Raw genomic sequence first — 20878 nt, 5'->3', positions numbered from 1 at the left:
CGCTTTTTCTGGTGGATACAGTATCTGCCTGTGGATTCCTCACTGACCCACCCGCCTCCCTGTTGTCCACCCTTGTATACCTACAATTCTAATGATGATGTTTCAAAACTTATTTGTTGCTGTCAAAGGCATTGTGTTATTTCTTTTGCCTTCCTTTTTATTCTTCACACTGTGTGTGTTGCAATTGTATATTATGTACTGTGTATACTGTGTATATATTGCTGTCAGTGCGTCCATGTGCCTCGAAGGCACCGAAAAAAGGGCGGAACTGACGTAATCACGCCGATGAGGTCTTCTTATGGAGCCGGTGACGTCAGCGGAGTCGCGAGCGGAGCCGTGTCTCTGTGACGTCGTTTTCGGCCTAATCGGCATGGACTGCTACAAAAGTTTCCGAATGTTGCTGGCACAGAGGATATTCACAAGGTGAGGAATCCACAGGCAGATACTGTATCCACCAGAAAAAGCGTTACCGAAGGTAAGTAACTTGTTCTTCAGGGTCAACCAGCGTTTGTGCTATAGGTACTAATTATTTTGCCAGTATTTTACCCAGTATCTTATAGTCCATATTTGATAGTGATCATGGGCTATAAAAACCTACTACTAAAGAGTCCCTGACAGATTTGAGGAGCACCACCTCCAGTACTGCCTCTTTCAAAAGATCTGAAAGCATCCCTTTAGTTCAGGCCACCTCATACATGTGCAGCAGTTGGAGAGACATATGTTGATCAAACATGGTGTACGGTTCCACTGGCAGTCCATCCATGCCCAGGGTTTTACCCCTTGCAGTTTGTTGGATAGCTGAATGAGCTAACGGAGCAGCCACTTCCCCACTTTGGAGGGCATGCGCTACGGACAGACGAACCCTTTGGTGTTGTAACCGTACGTACCCTCAGGGGTAGCATAGAGCATACTTTAATAAGTCTAAAATATTTGGATTATCCCCTCTGGAGTGTTCACTATTTCCCCCCTGTGGGGTATGTAAAGCTACTATTGAGGTTCTAGGAAACTCCTAATGAAGCAGCCAAGCAAGTAACCTCCCTGCTTTGGCTCCTTCCATATGTTGGAGGGCCATGCATTCCCTGTAATCCATGGTGAATAGCCTGGTGAGAGCCAATTTGTGATTGAGTTTTCCTTGGGTTAATTGGGTTGTGGCAGTGGAGTCTAGCACTGAGCATATCTCTAGGATGTGTAGCTTAGTCTCATACATCAGTAATTCTCTACAGAGCACCAACCTGTTCCCATATGCTGATTTAATGCACAGCTGTAGGAAAGTTGGTTTCTGTTGCAGCACCCCCCAACATTGTGCCTGACTGATGCATATTTGACTGAATGTGCACTGGATTCCTGCTAATCGGGTTCCTAGTGCCTGTGTTCTTTACCAAAACTGTACTTTTGTTTCCACAATTGGCACATCTGTGGCCCGCCTTTAAGTCCCTTATAAAAGCTACCAGTGGTGCCAAGAGTCTTGTGACCAGAGAGGGTCTCTAAGGGCTGCAGCATGTATTGTGCCACCCTCACAGTCCCCTCTCCTAACACATATGCACTGCCATTGCAGACAGTGTGTTCTGGTGCATCTAAAACTGAAGAGTCGACAAGGCACACACCCCTGCATGCCATGCCCAAAAAACATTGGCTTACAGCCCTAAGACAGGGTGCACTATACCACTGGTGAGGGTATAGCTGCATGAGCAATATGCCCCTACAGTGTCCATTCTCAGACATTGTAAGTGCAGTGAAGCCATATTGAGTACGTGGGCTGGGAGATTGTCATTACAAACTCCACAGCTCCATGATGGCTTTACTGAATGTTAAGAAGTTTGGTATCACACTTGTCAGCACAATAAACTCACACTGATTGCAGTGCAGGATTTATTTAAAAATGCCCTCAGAGGGCATCTTAGACATGCCCCCTGAAAAACGACTGAACCACTAGTTTATGGCTGACTGGTCTGCATCAGCCTGCCACTTCCATTCATGTTTCCAACCCCCTGAGGTGGGAACCTTGTGCTCTCGTGGGTCAGAAACAAAGCCTGCTCTGGGTGGAGGTGCTTCACACCTACCCCCAAGCAAGACCAGCATTTATGGGCGGGTAGTCTCAAAGGCTTCCTGCCCTTTGATATGCGAGACAGGGCCTCTCCAGCTATTGGAGATGCCCGCCCCCTTAACCAAGCCCCACTTCTGGTGGCAAGGTTGGCGGGTAATTAGTAGTCAGGAGAGGTGCGTCCCCTCTCAGCCAGGGCCACCCTTAAGGTGTCTCGGCTGAAATGACCCTTCCTTAGAAAATCCTCCATGTTGGGAGGGGACATACAAAGTTTTTAGTCACCCTAAAGGGCAAGTAGTGCATTGGCTACTACCTGGCAGTACCTGTAACGCCCCTAAATTCAGTATTTAGGGGTATCCCTGAACCTTGATCCTCACATTCCTACAACCTATGAAGAAGAAGGACGAACAAGACGCCGTGCAGCAAAGCCTGAAGACAATTACTGACTTGGCCCCAGCCCTACCAGCCTGTCTACAGCTTAAATAACCTGCGAAGAAGATGACGCCTGTACTGTGGCCAGCGACTTCCAGAAACCCAAGAAAGACTGCTCACTCTTCAACAAATGCCTGATCTCCTGAGGGCAGCCGCTCTGTCCAGAAGAATCCATCTACAAGGACTCCCGATACAGGCGGATCCATGTCTCCTGCCCACTATGCACCCAACACCCATGGCCTGAGTCTGAGTTGCTCACCTGTCCAGTGAATTCTCCCCAGTGATCCTGACCTTGACTCCATCGGTGGCTGACCTCTCCTGGACTCCACAAAGAAATCTGCAGCCTTATCTCGAAGGGACCCACTGACCGTGACCAACACTGGTAAAGGAAATTCGACTCCAAAAGGCACCCCTGCATCCTCAGCCCCCAACTTTGGGGAGCCCAGCCAACGATTCCCAGGCCTCCATCAACATCCCAACTTACCTGCCTAGCTGCTAGTCACCTTCATCCAACCTCCTGGTCCGAGCCTGCAGCCTCTTTGTACAACCAAGATCTACCCATACTTGCATTGGGCACCCAACGCTGATTTGCACCCTGCACCTCGCCGCCCCTATGCCACTAGTGGTGTAGCTTTGGTGCTACCTTGTGCCCCCCCACTGTGCTTGCCTTAACCCCAGGTGCTTGCGCCCTGAAACTGCGGGTACCTACCTGCAATGAGCACCTCTTGTGGGTGCCGCCAGTCTCTATTGACTAATATTGGGCCCAATGACCTCTGCACCCGGCCGCGCCAGTGCCGCTGGTGGTACAATACCTACCATGATCAGACTCTTGCCCAGTGTTGGTCTAAACCCCCAAGGACTGGAGGTGTAAGTCGAGTAGTTACCTGTATATTAGCATAACTGTTTTCCTTCCATAGGATTGCGTTGCATTTCTGCTTATTGCACTAAATGTCTAACTCTTACATGTGCTAAGTTGGCTACTGTTTGATTGACATTACAAAAGTATTTTTATACTCCTGTAAAGTATTTCTTTGCCTTACAACACAATACCTACTGTATTTGAAAAGTATTGCTATTCTTAAAACTGCTACTTACCTGCAACTCAGTTCCTCTTGGTTCTAAAATAAAGTAGCAAAGTCATTTTTTTATACAAACGATTCAGTCTTTGAGTGTGTGTAAAAATTTCTTGCCTGAGTGTGTACAACAAATGCTTAACACAGCCCTCTGATAAGTCTAACTGCTTGACCACACCACCACAAATAGAGCTTTTGGTATTATCTACTGAAGCCTCTGTAAAGTCTCTGGGGATCCACTGAACTCAGTGCACACTATACCTTACTTTGGTGCAGTAAATACAGATTCAGCTTCCTACACTCAGGTCTTGTCTGCCCTAGATCAAGAAGACTGGCTGGTAGCGTTGGACTTTTCACATCCCCATCCTACCGGGCCACAGACTTTACCTACGGTTCAAGGTAGGCCATGAGCACTTTCAGTTTACCTTGCTACCTTTTGGCCTTACCACCACTCCTCAGTTGTTCACAAAGGTGATGGCAGTGGTCTCAGCTCATCTGCGCACGTTAGGGTTGTCAGTCTTTCCCTACCTCAATGACTGGCTGATGAGGGAACCTTTGCCCCAGGCTGTCGTCTCCCACCTTCAGAGTACGGCAAACCTCCTTCATTCATTGGTGTTATCTATAAACATGCCAAAGTCACACCTGACTCCATCTCAGACACTCCCTTCTATCGGAGCAGTATTGGACACAGTGCAGTTTCAGGCCTATCCTCCCGTGCAACGAGTCCAGGATATTCAGGCTATGATACTAATGTCTCAGCCTCTAATCTGGATTTCGGTGAGATTGACTCTGAGGCTGCTGGGACTCATCTGGTTGGTAAATCACACCAGATGGCGTATGCGGGCTCTACAGTGGGACCTGAAGTTCAAGTGGGCGCAGCATCAGTGGAATCTCTCCAACGTGGTCCAGATCTTTGGGGGAGCTGCAAAAGACTTGCAGTGGTGGTTGAGGAACTGAGATTGGGTCAGAGGCAGACCCCTCTCCCTTTACCAACCAGATCTCACAGTAGTGACAGATGCGTCACCCCTGGGATGGGACCACCATCTGGGAAAGGTGGAGATCAGAGGACAATGGTCTCCGGCGGAGTCGGCGCTCCACATCAGTTTGTTGGAGCTTTGGGCGATCGGGTTGGCATTGAAAGCATTTCTTTCCTCTGTCAGGGGAAAGTTAGTGCAGGTGTTGATGGACAACACCACCGCCATTTGGTACTGCAACAAGCAGGGCAGGGTGGGCTCTTTGTCAAGAGGCCCTGCATCTCTGGACATGCCTGGAACAATAGGTCATAACCCTAGTGGTTCAACACCTGGCAGGTTCTCTGAATGCCAGGGCAGATAAACTCAGCCGCCGATGCCTAGCGGATCATGAATGGCGTGTTCAGTCGGAGGTGGCGCAAGGTCTCTTTCAGCAGTGGTGAGAACCTTAATTAGATCTGTTCACCTTCGACTAGAAGGCACAATGTCAGCAGTTTTGTGCGCTGGATTTTCCAAGGCAGCTATCGCTCGGCGATGCTTTCCGTTGCGTTTGGAGTTCAGGCCTCCTGTACCCTTTCCGCACATACCACTTCTGCCCACAGTTCTGAAGAAGATCAAGAATGACAGGGCCCACGTCAATTTAGTGGCCTCAGATTGGTTACGGAGAGTCTGGTATCCAGAGCTTCTTTAAATAAGCATCGATTCTCCGATCAGGCAGCCCCTTCGGGAGGATCTTTTGTTGGGGCAGCAGGGGAATGGCCTCTACCTGAGCCTGTCAACTCTCCGCCTCCATGTGCGGAGATTGAGCTGTGACAGTTGATAGCTTTTGACCTTCTTCCCAAATTATGTAATGTTATTTTGGCGGGCAGGCGGTCCCCCACTAAGACGGCATTCGCCTGCTGTTAGCAAAAATATGTAAAATGTTAAACAGAAAGGTCTATTGACCCTCTTTCTGCTTCTCTACCTACAATTCTTTTTTTCATTCTTACCCTTGCCCAGCAGGGCTCTGCTTTAGGTTATCTCAAGGGTTATCTTTCTGCTCTGTCCAATTTCTTGCGGCTTCCAGACCAACCCTCGTTGTTTAAATCCCTTATTGTAAATAGGTTCTTGAAAGGGCTTGTACATATGTTTTCACCTACACACTTTGTCATGCTGCACTGGGACCCTAATTTGGTTCTCACATTCCTTATGTGTGCTCATTTCGAGCCTTCACATAATTGTCCCCTCCGGCGGCTTATCATTAAGATATCCTTTTTGGTGGCAACAACTTCTGCCCGGACAGTGATTGAATTGCAGGCATTATCATGCAAGCCTCCCTACCTGATGACTTTTGGGGATAAAGTGGTGCTTCCACCAGGGCTTCATTCTGGCCAAAACTGGTGACCACATTTCATCTGGGTCATTCAATCACGCTGGCCACCTTCTTTGCTCCCCCGCATCCTTCTAAGGAGGAGGAACGTCTCCACTGCCTGGACCCAAAAAGAGCACTGTCGTTCTCCCTTAACTGCACAACAGAATTCCGGGTGAATGGCCAACTCTTTGTGGGTTGAGCAAGGTAAAGGAGTACAGAGACTGACCATTTCCCACTGGGTCATTCTCTGCGTTAAAATCTGTTACACCCTGGCTAGGAAGCAGCCCGTTGAGGGCTTACGAATTAATTCCGCTAGAAGGAAGGCTGTGACCACGGAATTGGCTTGGGGTGCCCAGTCTTGGACATCTGCCAGGCAGCAACGTGGGTGTCTCTGCACACGTTTACCAAGCACTACTGCTTGGACAGGCAGTTCTGCAGGGAAGGGCGTTTTCCTGTTCCGTCCTGCAGGATATTTTAGTATAGAAAATCTGTCCACAGCCCAACACCAGGATGATATGGCTTGGTTATCTATTACAAAGTAAGGAATCTGCTGATAAACGTCTCTATCAGATGAACAAGTTACTGACCTTCGGTAACGCATTATCTGATAGAGAGACAATATCTAGCTGCAGATTCCTTACAGACCCACCCATGCCTCCCTGCTCTGCGGACTCATTTGTTAGGGCTATGGTTGCTCCTTGTTCAGGGCCCTAGTTGTGACACAGCATACGTCAGTTTACTTCATGGCTCTGCATGACAGACGTGGAAGAGAGAAAAGTACTGACGTCCGTGCTCCTCGATGGAGCCTATATAGGTGACGGCTACATCATAACTAACGCTGACAATGTCACATGGAGCTGAAGGGAGCCACCCAACAGCACGCAGGAGTACTGCTCACACAAAAGTTTCCGGATCCAGCCTGATGCACAGGAATTCAAAGGTAAGGAATCTGCAGCTAGATATTGTCTCAACCAGATAATGCATTACCGAAGGTAAGTAACTTGTTTGCCAAGACCCCTCTGGCATATCTCAAGAGTGTGGTACCCGTAGCCATGCCCTTTCACCTCTTGCTGAGCTTCTGTAGTTCTCCAATGAGGAGGTGTGTCTCCTGTAGGCATTGAATTAGTAATATTGCAATGTTTTAGATGGATATGAACCCTTTAACTTTTAGTGTGGCAAGCCTTGCCTTGCACTTTCCATGTTAGGATATGATAACTGAGTGTGATGTGGTGTGCACTGTGACCCATAGTTTGTACAGTGCTGTTCTATCACTGTGTGCCTCAGCTTCTCGAGTGTATGTGGTTATTCACCCCAAACCCTGAGGCCAATGGAAGAAGCTGTCAGTAGTTGGACAGAAAATATAATAATAACTGTCAATACTGTGAGAATTTAAAATATTATCAGTTTTTAGTTAATTGTGTGTATTGTTTTAAAGCCCAGCTCAGTTATATTGACCTTTTGAACAAGAACATAAGATATGAAGATTATTTTTTGTTACAGCAGGACAGGTGGCACAAGGGTCAGATCTGTCATCGGAAGCTGTCAATGCTTACCTTACAGAGATCGTATTTGAATTTTACTTCACTTGTCTACACAGGACATAAACCAAGTTCTAGTTGTTTGCTGGGCACTGTATGATGCTGGAGCAAAATTACTTGGACTGCTATTATTTCAATACAAAGTCAAAACTACTGAAGAACTCTACTCTCTAATCATGTCTTTACGTGAGCCTTCTATCTGTTTCTTTTTATATTATTAAGTAATTTTCTAAAACTGTTTTCAATTACATTATTGATGACAAAATTAAAAACTTGATGGTTGTGTTTTTGTGTGATTCATTTTTATTGTTTATTCTATTTTGAATCTGATTGAGGGCTACATTTTATGAGTAAAGTTTATATGTACAATTTAGTGGAATTATCATTTTTACATTGGAAATGTAGCATTTTATTTCTTGTAGTTCATCTTGACACTTCACCTCTTCATATCGCAACATCAAATTTAGTACTCAGCCTTTTGCGGGCGCTTAAAAACTGTTTTGCAGTTTTGTTGGTGTTATAGATATTTCAGAAACTGTAGATAAGGTTATCTTTTATAATTTTCTTTCCTTTTCTACCACCTCACTTCATCATCTATGAATGAAGGAATATATTTACACAAAGCTGCAATGTGTTGGATTCACTTGTCTACATTGCTGCCAGATAGCTTGGACACTGTCATTGTTTTTATCTTGTCTAATTATTGTTAAAAGTGTTACCTGTTGTGGGGGAATTGTTGGGAAATCTGTGTAGTTTGGGCAAAACTTGCTTCCCCGTCCCTCTGCCAGGATGAGCGCTGATTGGTTTGTCGCCTCCAATCAGCAGCTCAACCAGGAGGAGCCAGTTGTGTTCCCTGGTCCTTAATGCCTGCCGGGGTGCGGACGCGCACAGCGGGCGTGCTGCTGGCGCGCCAAAGGCGTGCCTAAGGCAAGCCCATCTGCGCCCATCCGCGCCTGGACAATGCCAGACGCCAGATATGATGCCGGTCTGACAACCGCTAAGCGGGTGTACCTTCGGGACGAGGTGGTCTCTATTGGCATTTGAAATATGTCAAAAATAAGGTTACAAGGGCACCTGAAGGGAGCCGCTAAAAGCGAGTAATGGCACTTTATAGTCGCACCAGCACTTTAACTTATTGCCTATAGGTTCAGAAAATGCAATGAACTATATCAAATTAAATGAATAGTTTCTTATAGTGGCGTTAGCACTTTAAATTAATGATGCCCTCCAGCTTAGAACAACGTACCAGCTTATGCTGTGTCATGCTGCTTGTTAACCAAGGGAAGTTCTTGTTAGTTTAGCTCTCCCTGAAGTATAAGGATTTTATTTTCATTGTCTTGCAGAACAGCCAACTGTATAAGCTGGGAATATTTTTATTGATGATCTTTTATCATTGTTTTTATGTTTATATTAATTCTGTATAAGGGAACTTTGTAATGTATTTGCAAAGATTTTAATTACTGAAGCAAAATAAAATATTACCTTATTACCTAAATATTACTTATCGGCAGGGGGATAAGTCCATGCATCAATTTACTGGACGTCCTTCCTGAGGGCCCTTTTGTCTGTAGGTGCTGTGGGTTTAGTTCCTGGGCTGCTGTTGCCTCTCCGCACCCTACCTCTCAGGTGATCAAACTGTTCAGCTTAAACTGCCATTCGTTAGTAAGACCTTTTGCTGAAATGTACGACCTGCTTGACGATGAGTCACCCGACATCCTTTTTTGACAGAAACTTGGCTCATGGCCAATACGGAGGCAGAACCTGGATTAGCTCTGCCCCAAGGTTATAATATTGTGACTCTTAACAGAAGGGCGCAACGTTGGTGGCATGGCCATTATTTTTAAAGCCAGTTATACCTGCACTGTATTGAAAGAGGCTCTGCTAGGAAGTGAGTGCGCTCGATTCAAGATTGTCTTGAATGGCAACTTTACATTGTCAGGACATTTGATCTATCGCCCGCCTGGCCCCTCTAAAGAATTCAGGGACAAACTGATCACTGTAGCAGGCATACTGGCTATGAGATCAGCCAACTTCAGTATCATTGCTGAGCTGAACTTACATATAGATAATACTCAAGACTGCGAGATAGGCAACTTTCTCGCAGATCTGGCTGCCCATCAGCTTTCCAAGCGGGTCATTGGTTGTACACACTCTGCGGGTCACTTACTGGATCCGTTTTTTTCTAATCTATCTACTCTCATGGTGGACACGCCAATCCCGATGAGTTGGTCTGATCATTATCTGATTTCCACGACTCTTCTGGGATTGGTCACTCGGAAATCATTCGTAAAACGCCCGTGGCATAAACTGAACCTCGAACAGTTCCAAGCGCTTCTTGTCTGACGATCCAAAAGTGGCCGTAAGTGCCCTCTCTAACTAGATCTTTCACTCCCTCGATACCCTTATTCTCACCAGGTAGGCACACAGCCGGAGTAGACATTCTAGCCCATGGTATAACAGCAATCTGGCTGCAGCCTGGAAAGTCTGCAAAAGTATGGAACGGGCGTGGAGGCGGGAATATGATCCAGTTCTGAAAGTGAAATATCGGGCAGCTATCACATATTACCACAAGGCCGTTCAGAGGGAAAAAGCTGCTTACTATGCAGACGTGATCAGAGATAGTGGCAACCCAGCCAAATGCATTTTCGCCATACTTAAGAATCTTAAATCATTGGGGCAACCTAAAGCACCTTCCCTCTCTTCAAACCAGCAATGTGAGGTTCTGGCTACCTTCTTTGTTAAGAAGGTTGAGAACATCTACAGAACGTTTTCTCATTCTGAGGTTAGGGAAGGCCTTGCTTATGGGCCTCCTGCTGTCCTGACTCTTTCGGCCTTTCCGGTACTCTCAGAGGAGGAAATGCTCACGATATGCAGGAAAATTAAATCAGGTTCCCCTGCAGACCCCCTTAAACCTGACCGATTTCTTAAATCAATGCCTTTGCTCCTCTCTCCATTCTGCAAGCTGATTAATATGTCCATGTCCACAGCGGTTGTCCCTAGGGCTTGGAAACTGGCCACGGTGGTTCCTCTACTAAAAAAAGCCACATTAGATGAGACTAAACCAGAGAATTACCGCCCCATCTCTCTTCTACCGTTTGCATCCAAAATTGCTGAAGCTTATATTAATTCTATTCTCATATGGTTCATTGAAAGCAATAACCTGCTTGACCCTTCACTGAATGGGTTCTGCCCTCGTCACAGCACAGAGACGGCTGTCCTGGCTGTGACTGAACATCTAAGGGGCACACTGGATGCAGGGCGAACATCAGCTCTGATATTGCTAGACGTGAGCGCTCTATTCGATACAGTGTCCCACAAGATCCTGCTGCAGCGCCTGAAGGAGGCTGGTATTGGGGGCCTGGCCTAGGGCTGGTTTGTTTACTTCCTTTCCAAGAGAACTTTTCAAATATCAGTGCCCCCTTTCAGCTCCAACGTACATGCCATCCATCAAGGGGTCCCACAGGATCAGTTCTCAGCCCTACCCTATTTAACATTTACATAAAACCTTTGGCTGCAGTGGCGAGGAGCAGAAGGCTAACTGTGGTCTCATATGCTGATGACACACAGTTAGTCGTGGCACTATCAAATGACTACTCACAAGACGCGCTCAAAGTTAGGGAGGATTTAACAGCCATAGCAGACTGGATGATTACCAACTGCCTCCAATTGAACGCATGCAAATTCAGAGATCTTACTGGTAGGGAGAGACGTTGCACTATGGAGTGATCAGTGGTGGCCATCTACTTTGGGCCGCCCACCTGTCCCTAAGCAGGCAGTAAAAAATCTGGGAGTCTGGGTGGATTCCATCCTTACCTTTCAGGTCCAAACCAGAGTGGTAGCCAGGCCTTGCTTAAGACTTTTACGTAGGCTCAAGCCACTGTTAGGTTTTTTTCGATCCCACCATCCGGCAGGTCATCGTCCTGCCCAGTATTCTTTCTAGGTTGGATTATGCCAGTTCACTCTACTTGGGGACAAACAAAGCTGAGATTCTCCGCCTACAAAGGGTGCAAAATGCAGTTGCACGGACGTTACTTGGTCTGCCAAGAGCATGTCCTACAACCAGCGCCATCCATAGACTGCACTGGCTGCCAGTGGCAAAATGCATAGAGTTTAAAACCCTCTGCATCGCACACAAAATTTTGAATCTGCAAGCTCCACATATCCTGGAGAATCTCCTCTCACCCTATGTGCCCACTCGCCGCCTACGCTCAATGAGCCAACACTTGGCTGTTGTCCCAAGGGTGAGAAAGATCCAAGCAGGAGGACGCTTCTTCCGCGTTCTCGCTGCTAAACTCTGGAATTCTCTTCCTGTGAGCATTAGGAGCATCAATTTCGCAAAGTCATTAAAACATATCTTTCCCCGCTTGAGGGGTCTATGGCACTCGCTCCACGGTTTTCTTAGCAGTCTGCAGTATCAGCGCCGGGGGCAGCTGTGCGCTATAATAATCTGCTAACATAACAAATCTGCTAACATATATTTAAGTTCTCCATGATGCGATTGAAGGTATGCAAGTAACTTGGCACCAATTTGAATATCCAATGTTTCTGGCTACAGGGAAAACCTGTGGCCGAGTTTGGTTAGTGATGCACTATTTGTTGAACCCATACATTTTGCTGATTCCTCATCCCTTTCTGCTTCCCATCTCTTCCTTCTTCTCATGCTTTTTTTTAGAATGCACTTAATACAATCTGCACCAGGTGTGAGGTTGTCATGGATGTCACCGTACTCAGCTGTTCACCAGCTGTCTGCTGTTCACCTGCCGTCAGCCCAGTTTCATATTGATTAGTGAATGGATTGGCTTAGGGCTAATTAACTGAGCATTTTATTTTGCCCATACATAACACGGATAAGGGGATTAAGCTTTCTGATTTTCTTTCCAATGCCCCCCAACTCCCTTTGAGAACAGTTCTGGGACTTTTTCTGTGCCTAGGTGACTGGGCCATGGGCAATAAAAGATTTTTGCTATCGTACAGACATTGGACTCCAAGGGCTGGGTACCTACGGACAGTGCAGTCTTTGTGTCCAGGAATCCAACAGTTTAGTCTGTGGTGGTGATGGTGAATCGAGACCAAGTACATGTAGATATTTCAGAAGATGCTGAACCAGTCTGATGCTTCCTACTTTAGAGACACGAGCGCCACCATGACCAACTATGATCTTCAACTTTGGCACATGTTTAACCTCTACACGTCCTTGTTTCTGGGTTATGCCCAGCAATAGTACAGTCTCAAGAAAAACCTAGGTAAGGAGAGTGCAGGATAATGGTTGCTGAGACTAGCATTGTTCTGGCTAAAGAAACCATATTTGATCCTTCTAAGGATGTGCATCCCTCTAAGGATCCAGCATTATGGGACAGGCACAGTAAGGACCAAATTGCTGAATGTTATCCAAGTGGTAATTCCTAGACCTCCTAATGTATCTGGTTAACAAGTGCTCTCTGTCTGCGAGGATAGGCTTGCATTTCACACCAAGCCCCTAGCTGGGTCCTCCCGTTACTTGAGGAGAAGGCAATTGATGAGGGGGTGCTTCATTTGGAAGATAAAGGTGGCTCATCCAGCCTCAGCCAATGTCAAGAGGTCTCAGTGGTACCAAGCAAAAGAAGTCCCATTGGCTTCTTCATGGTCTATCCACCCTTCCCAGAACCACCTGAGAGGGACTTCTCTACTCCAGTGGCGTTAAGGCTTTACTTCCGCCACCATCGCAGGACCAACACCACCAAAGACTCTTAATTCTTGTCACTGGCGAGGGACAGTTATATCTTACAGATGTCATGCCCATCACCATCTAGGCTGACCTTTCCTCATTTGGCATCCCCAGAATTCTTAAGGAGGTAGAGAGGCCCTCAATTTAGGAGCAACCATGTAAGCTCCCAAAAAGGGACATGATAAATACTTTCTTGTAAAGGAAAGAGTTATGGCTCTGCCCATCTTGGACTTTTACAATTTAAAATATTTCTCTCCCTGCAGAAGTACAAAATGCTGACCTTGGCTTAGGTTATTGACAGGTTTTCATATCAAAGACTGGCTGTGCTTTTTGGATCTCCAGGGGGCCTCATTCATGCACCGTCCTGATGGAACATAGGACGTATCTATAGTTTATGGTGAGAAACCATTACTATAAATTAACAACAGGAGAGAGAGGGAGTTTTTGGAGCCACTCTTAGTCCCCCAGGGCTAGTATAGATCAACAACTAAAGAGTGTGTCCATCAGATGTGAACAAGTGCAGAGCAATTTAGAAAAGTGAATCACTATGTTTTTAAAAGAACCCTCACTCACCAACCTAGTTGGTGACATGCTTCATCATTGGGTTCCCACCGGAGAGACCGAATGTCTCCCCGGTGTGCTGCGACGCCTGAATTACAGCGGAGCTGGTTTTTTGTGTGTGGATGCAGTGCAAAGGGTGATAGTGTAAGTTTAAAATATGCCACAGTTTCAACCAATAATGAATTTTAATAGTGGTAAACCGGACACAATTAAAATGGTGTGGCGGACGATAGGAACTGGTGATAATTAGACCAGCTACGTCCTAAATCAAGTGCAAAGTGAAAAAAGTGGTCAACATGTTTCTGCTTCTTGCGTCAGTGCACGAAGCATTCGTCAGGACCTAATGTGAGACCACCACGGCGGTATACGTGCGCTAAGGCGTACCCTAACCTGTGGGGTCAGAAACCGCTTAAGACTTACGGTCGAGTTTACCCTTCAGCAATTTCTGAGAGGTTCAGTTCTGTTGGGGTAAAATAGAGAAAGACAACATAGAACAAACAAACAGTGATTCACATCATACATATATAGTTTCACATGAAAACAGACTTGGGCTAATCACACAAGTGTCGTGAAGATATTTCATGCACACACATGGTGGGAATTTCCCATTGTTCTGAACCTACGGGAAGCAAAATTCAATAGTATTAACCCGTGTTCAAATTGTAAAGGCATGTGGTGTTCTTTAGCGCTATCACTAATTGTGCCGGAAAAGTGATACACCCTATTTTTGGGGGTGATACGGCAAAGCGGCATAAGTGTATCGCCTTCACACTGATGGTCAGCACTGCACTATGGCCGACTTCTAGGAGGCGATAGGGAAAATAAAATGCTTGGTTTGTGATGGAGATTCAAGGGTTAATGTATCATATGGAATTGTGAACATCAAGAGAGCCGATCACAGTGCTTACGTAATGTTCAATTCAGTTTCACTACATGAGTCCGGGTGGGAGGCGGGACTTATAGTCACACTCTGGACGGGGAGCGAAAAGAATAAAAAGAGTTAAAAACTTACACGGTTGAAGTAAAGGTATAGAAATCCGTACTGCAGCACCTTTACTTACTACTCCAAAGTCACCAGCCCTCTGCAACACCTATTTGGCCCTCCTGCGGACTCGGATGTTGATATCCGGCGCAGCCGAGAAGAATAACTAGTGAGCGTTTACCAATCGGAAGGCGTCACGTCATCACGTGTATCACGTGAGACGTAGACGCGGGGGAAAAAAACTAGACTGCTGCCTGTCAGGGGACAAAGTAATACTTGGTAGACTTCCGGGAAGATAGCTCGTTGTCTAGAGGTACGGTGACAAAAGGGTGAAAAAAGAGGCTATTTGCATTAACCTGGTTATGCGTACAGCCTGCAAAGCAGGTTTACATATCAACTCTATCCGCGGAAAAGATTTATTGTGGAAATCAAGGTTTCGCGTGTTGCAGTATTTAAATATGGTAATACTCTCGAAATAAAGCCAAAGGATGAGTGTCAAAATCATTGCCTAGTGCGTGTTCAGTAGAGCAGGGGCTTAGTTTAAGACATGTCCCATAGCTCAGTTCCTAGTGTTCTAAGCCCGTGGTAATGAAACTTAATTTAAGACATGTGCTCTAAGCCCGTGGTAATGAAACACATTTTAATAAAGGCAATTGCGAGAGTGTGTGGAATATTGCCTATTGAGTGTTCAATGAAGCCCAGATTTGTTCATTTGAAGGGCATCTGCAACGAAGAACACAGTCACGTGGTGTCATAAAGAGGGAGCAAAACCACAGAGTGACTGGTTAGGAGTTTCATTGGCATATTATCTTTATGACTTATTATCTTTTTAGTACTGTGCCCCATGGGATGTTATCGTTGAAACCTGTGGTGTGACTGGACAGGCGATAAATCCAACGTTGTTCCTTTTCGAACAGGATGTTGGTCGCTCTGATCCCTGGATTAATTTGTTCAATTATAGTCCAGGTTAGGTCGTCAGGGGTGTGTTTGAGGGCTGAGTAGTGTTCTGTCATTTTGGTGATACTCTTCCCACAGCGGATTGTACTTCTGTGTTCGACAATGCGTTGTTTGATTTTACGTGTGGTCATTCCAACGTATCTGATCCCACACGGACATGTAAGTAGGTAGATGACATTGGATGAATTGCAGTTCGTGTGGGTACGTTGACTTCACACTTTGTCTTGTTCCAGATTCAGAGTCTTGCTTGCTTTCGTGAGGTGGCACACACTGCACTGCCCACAAGGAAAATGCCCTGTTACTTTGGGAAGTCCCCAGGATTGTAGGACAGACGGGATGTTGTCAGGTGGTGATATTCGTGGTCTCGTGTGTACTAGGGCATCTTTTATGCTTCTTGCCTTCCTGAAAGAAAATAGGGGTTTTTCCCATTTCAAGTTGTTACTCAATAGGATGCCCCAATTTTTGCGAATGGATTTGGTGACAGCATTAGAAGCCGTGCTGTAAGTCGTTACACATGTCAGAGGGATATCTTCTGTTGTTTTTACTGAATCCTCCAGTAAAGCCTCTCTGTGTTGATTTCTAGCCCTCTTGCAGCTGCGTTTTAGAATTTTATCTGGGTAACCCCTTCTTTTCAGTTTTGTTGATAGGTTATCAGATTGGATGCGAAAGTCTTCCATGCGAAACCATTACTAACACTACAGTTCATTGACATTTGATCTCATTGCCATACTTTTGGTCTTTTCCAATAAAGGTAGTATTTGAATTAAAACTGTCTGTTACAATGATGGAGTGGTTGAAAGAAAATAAAGCTGTGTTAGTTGAATAAAGTTATAATTCCCCCACAATTGCTTCTTGTTCACTTGAAGAAAAAAAAACCCATAAATTAGCAGTTGCAATAATTTATTTGTTTTATCTCATCAAACAGGTATGTGTTAGAGCATCTTTCTCGTATATGTCGCATTTTGAAGCAACCTGGAGGACATGCTTTGCTGGTTGGAGTTGGCGGAAGTGGACGCCAATCAATGACCCGATTAGCAACGGCCATGGCAAAAATGAATATTTTTCAACCAGAAATATCCAAAAGCTATGGAGTAAATGAGTGGAGAGAGGACCTAAAGGTACAAATATGACTTTAGAAGATCTTGCGATAATTTATTTAATAAATATTATTTAGTAATACTTTTGCTTCTTGTAATGCGTGAATGTGCTGTCATGTTTCTCTTGGTCGTAATGGCTTCACTACACTCATAGTTAAAAACAAAAAAAACTAGTTTAAATGGCCAAAATGAAAACAGATGAGCTAAAGGATCTATGTCAGCCATTCAGCTCCTGTGCCCTATTCTCACTTCGGAACAGGGAGCAGGAGTGGGCTCAGCTGACATCCATTAATGTACCCTGTTCCTAACTAGAAAACTGAGTGCAGTAACGGCTGGTCATTCACCAACATTTTCTTAAGTCCTACCTTGCCTTTGCTCCAGGCTATTAAAGCCTTGAGGCACACACTATCCCTACCCTTGGGCAAGATAGGAGTAGTTAAGTTAAATTATTTCAAACCCTCCCTGCCCTTAGACTAGATGGTGGGGGGATGCATGCTACCACCATCCTTAATCATTAAATGATCCCCCATTTGTGGGAAAGGAAGGGGGTGGACATCATACGTCTACACTACCTCCTTCCTATACCAAAACATCCAGCGCTGTACATACAAACAACCAAAAAAGTTAAAAAATATCAAAACAAAAACAATCCCCCAGAAATGTGCAGTTGAAAGGGAGTTGAATTTGACCAACACGTTAAGAGTGGCTTTTCCATACAACCTAAATTCACAATTTAAGGTGCTACTTTCAGCCCTGCCACAACCCTGCAGTGTTTTATCTATAACTTCGGATCATGTCATTACTTGAGCATGCCTAAAATATGATTTGTTTGATAGAATTGTTGTTTATGTTTAAATAAGGGCATCCCTGATGGTGGAACGTTTTGGGGGAGTAACACTATAGAACGTTGCTAAGTTGTGACAGTGTGAGTTCAATATCGTTGGTATGTTTGTATATGATCGTGGGTGTGTTGGTATTTGATAATAGATGTGTATTTGTATGAAGGTGGGTGTATAAATGTATGATCGTAGGTGCGTTGGAAACTTTCTTAGTTTACATCTAGTTCTTCATCTATGTGCTCTGTGTTCCATTACACATAGACACGTTAGTACAAGAAAAAAGCTCCACCACTAAGCGGAAAAAAAACTCTGAACCTTGGTTCTGTGACGCACTGCGAGCACAAAAACAACTATGTAGAAAGGCAGAGAGACGGTGGAGAAGGCAGTACAGTGCAGTAGATAAAATATTATATGCACAGACACTGACTGACTATAAGAAAATGATATTGGCAAACAAAGCTAGTATTTTTCTGAGAAAATTCTGCAGGCTGGTAATTCTAGCAAAGTACTCTTTGCAACCTTAAAGAGGCTAGTTAAATTACCAGAAAACACCAATGGGGACAGTAGTGTGGAATTCTGCAACCTACTCTCTCCCTCATAGACAAGCACACCGATTATATAGGCAATACATCAGTCGATACATTCCCCTATTCTGATAATTTATTGATGTCCATTGATCCATCACACATAGGACAGATTTCCCAGGTGGTCAGAACATCAAAGGTCGGAGCACCCTCAGACCCTTGCCCCCAAAAATATTCCAGTTGACACCTGACCTCATTAGTGAACAACTTAGTATACATTTAAAGGAGATTATTAGCAATGGTATCTTTCCTGATTCTTGAAAGTCAGTCTCAATCCTTCCTCTCTTAAAAAAACCTAACCTGGATCCTAGTGACACCAACAGTTAAAGACCAATCTCCAGGATACCGCTCCCTGCTAAGGTCCTGGAAAAAATTCTAAACATCCAATTATCAGCCTTCATATCATCAGCGGATCTGTTAGATCCCTTTCAATATGGTTTCCGTAAAGGGCATAATACGGAAACAGCCTTAGTCATGGCAGCAGAGGAGCTCAGAGCAATACTAGATTCAGGTGCTAAGGCCGCCCTGATACTATTGGATTTATCGGCGACTTTTGACACTGTAAATCATGATATCCTGACCAGAAGGCTCTCAGAGGCGGGTGTTAAGGATTCTGCCCTCAAACTGATTAAATCCTATTTGAACAATAGGTATCAGTATGTTAAGCTCTGAACTTCCTGCTCGGAACACTTCATGCTTCCATGTGGGGTGCCTCAGGACTCCTCACTGAGCCCCACATTATTCAACTTATATGTGACCCCCTTGGCCGATATAATTAGGCAGTTTGGCTTCTCCGTGATTTCCTACACGGACGATACTCAGTTAGTGGTGTCCATCTCCAGTAATTTGGAAGAAACAGCTGACCACTTTAACCGTTGCTTGTCCCGTGTGAATCAGTGGATGAGCTCGAATTGCCTAAAGTTGAATGGGGGGAAAAACGGAGGTACTCCTGCTGGGCTCTGACACATCCTTTTGGTCACATAGCCGGTGTCCATCCAGCCTGGGTGATCTTCCGGTCCCAGTCAAGAAAGTGAGGAATCTGGGTATCATCGTTGATGTTAACTTGACCTTTCAACATCAGATTAATAAGGTTTCATCTGCGGTCTTCCTGACTCTAAAGACAATTAGGAATGTTTGGTCTTTTATTCCACCAAAGGCAGTAAAAACACTTGTGACAGTTCTAGCCCTGGCTAGACTTGACTACAGTAAAGCCTTGTACATGGGCTTACAAAAACAGCATATGCTTAAACTGCAGCGTGTGCAGATCGCAGCCGCAGGATTGCTGTTGAACATTCCGAAATTCCAGTCAATTACCCAGGGATTAAGAAAGCTACACCGATTTCCAGTGAAAAAAAGGATAGATTTTAAATCCTTATTCTTAGCTTTCAAGGCCTTGCACGGGAATGGTCCTCAGTACCTGAAACAACACCTCATTTGGTACTCTCCAGCTAGAATTTTAAGATCAGCGCAGAGCAAACTCCTCCAAACCCCCACATTCAACAAGGCACGCTGGGGAGGAGGAAGCTTTGTTCTGGGCACAGTGAAATTGTGGAATTCTCTCCTGACTGACATAAAGAACATCCCCACTTTGCTTTCCTTCAGAAAAGCACTAAAAATATGTCTGTTCTCTAACTAAACTTCTCTTTTCTGTTGTTTCTGGCAATCTACCGCGCAGGGCCTAGACGCCTTAGGGCAATCGTGCGCTATATAAATTTCCAAATCAAATCAAATCATTTGGCACCAGCTACACATCATTTCTTTAATCGTGAAATGGTAGACAAGGTTAGCAAGCTTTATAATTAACTTTCAAGACTTGGAGGTCACATTGGAGTTGCAGTTATTAGAGAAAGATATTAGGTCATAGTGGCCCAGCAATAGGTAGGGATAAACATCCAAAATGGCAGAAGTGAGCTGAATTTTAGGGCCTGTAGATCAAGAATTAAAAGTGAATTTTCAGTATCTACGAGTTCTATTAATACATCAATCATTAGGTCACAAATAATTGTGTGAATATCCTGGTTTAAGTGGTATGCCAAATCACAGTATATTGTATTTCTTTGTTTTATAATACCACGTTAATTGACTGGCTTTTTATTTTAGTGACATTCTTTTCTCTCTTTTCCTAGAGTCTTGTGAAGAGTGCAGGAGCACGAGGACAAAAAACAGTGTTTCTGATTACTGACACACAGATTAAAGAAGAAGCTTTCCTAGAGGATGTTGACAGTCTGCTTAACACTGGAGAAGTACCAAACCTTTTTGCTGCTGATGAAAAAGGAGAAATAATGGAGGTAGACTCTCTTTACCCTTTTTGCTTTTTGAATATGTTTCTAGGGTTTCTGTTTAATTATCCCAAATCAAAATGTGGAGTTGATGTTCTTGAACTATTTCAACACCTTCACAGAGAGTGTCCTGAATACATTAACGTTATACATATTTAAATGTAAAAACTTACATTTTAATATGGTATCTGTTTACATATAGCATTATTATTTGCTCTCTGAGAAGTTAGTGAAATCACTTGTATCTTAATAGTGTTGCTAATATCAATTTACAATATTAATAGTTCTTTTTAAGCTCTTTCCTTATTTAGTTGTACTCGGTTACTGTATTGTAAGATCTTGTTTCTAGGCAATAGTCCCCAATACAGACAATAGTAAAGGGCATAGAAATCTGGCGCCTGAAAAAATTAAAAAGTACTTACTTTTTCTAAAGCTATAAATGTCAGCTGATTATACCTTATCTTACTGA

General features: G+C 44.6%; 1 protein-coding gene across 1 annotated transcript in view; it reads left to right on the top strand.

The window, feature by feature from the left end:
* The window catches only part of DNAH12 (dynein axonemal heavy chain 12), a 1449067-nt gene that overhangs the window by 649422 nt on the left and 778767 nt on the right, over positions 1–20878 (top strand). The window contains exons 43-44 of the mRNA XM_085624669.1: positions 16536–16728; positions 20257–20418. Coding sequence (XP_085480795.1) covers positions 16536–16728; positions 20257–20418 — 355 coding nt within the window. The remainder of the gene's footprint in view (positions 1–16535; positions 16729–20256; positions 20419–20878) is intronic.

The sequence above is a fragment of the Triturus cristatus genome, chromosome 9, assembly GCF_964204655.1.
Source record: "Triturus cristatus chromosome 9, aTriCri1.1, whole genome shotgun sequence".
In the NCBI taxonomy this organism is placed as follows: Eukaryota; Metazoa; Chordata; class Amphibia; order Caudata; family Salamandridae; genus Triturus; species Triturus cristatus.
This window is presented reverse-complemented; position numbering and strand designations above follow the sequence as displayed.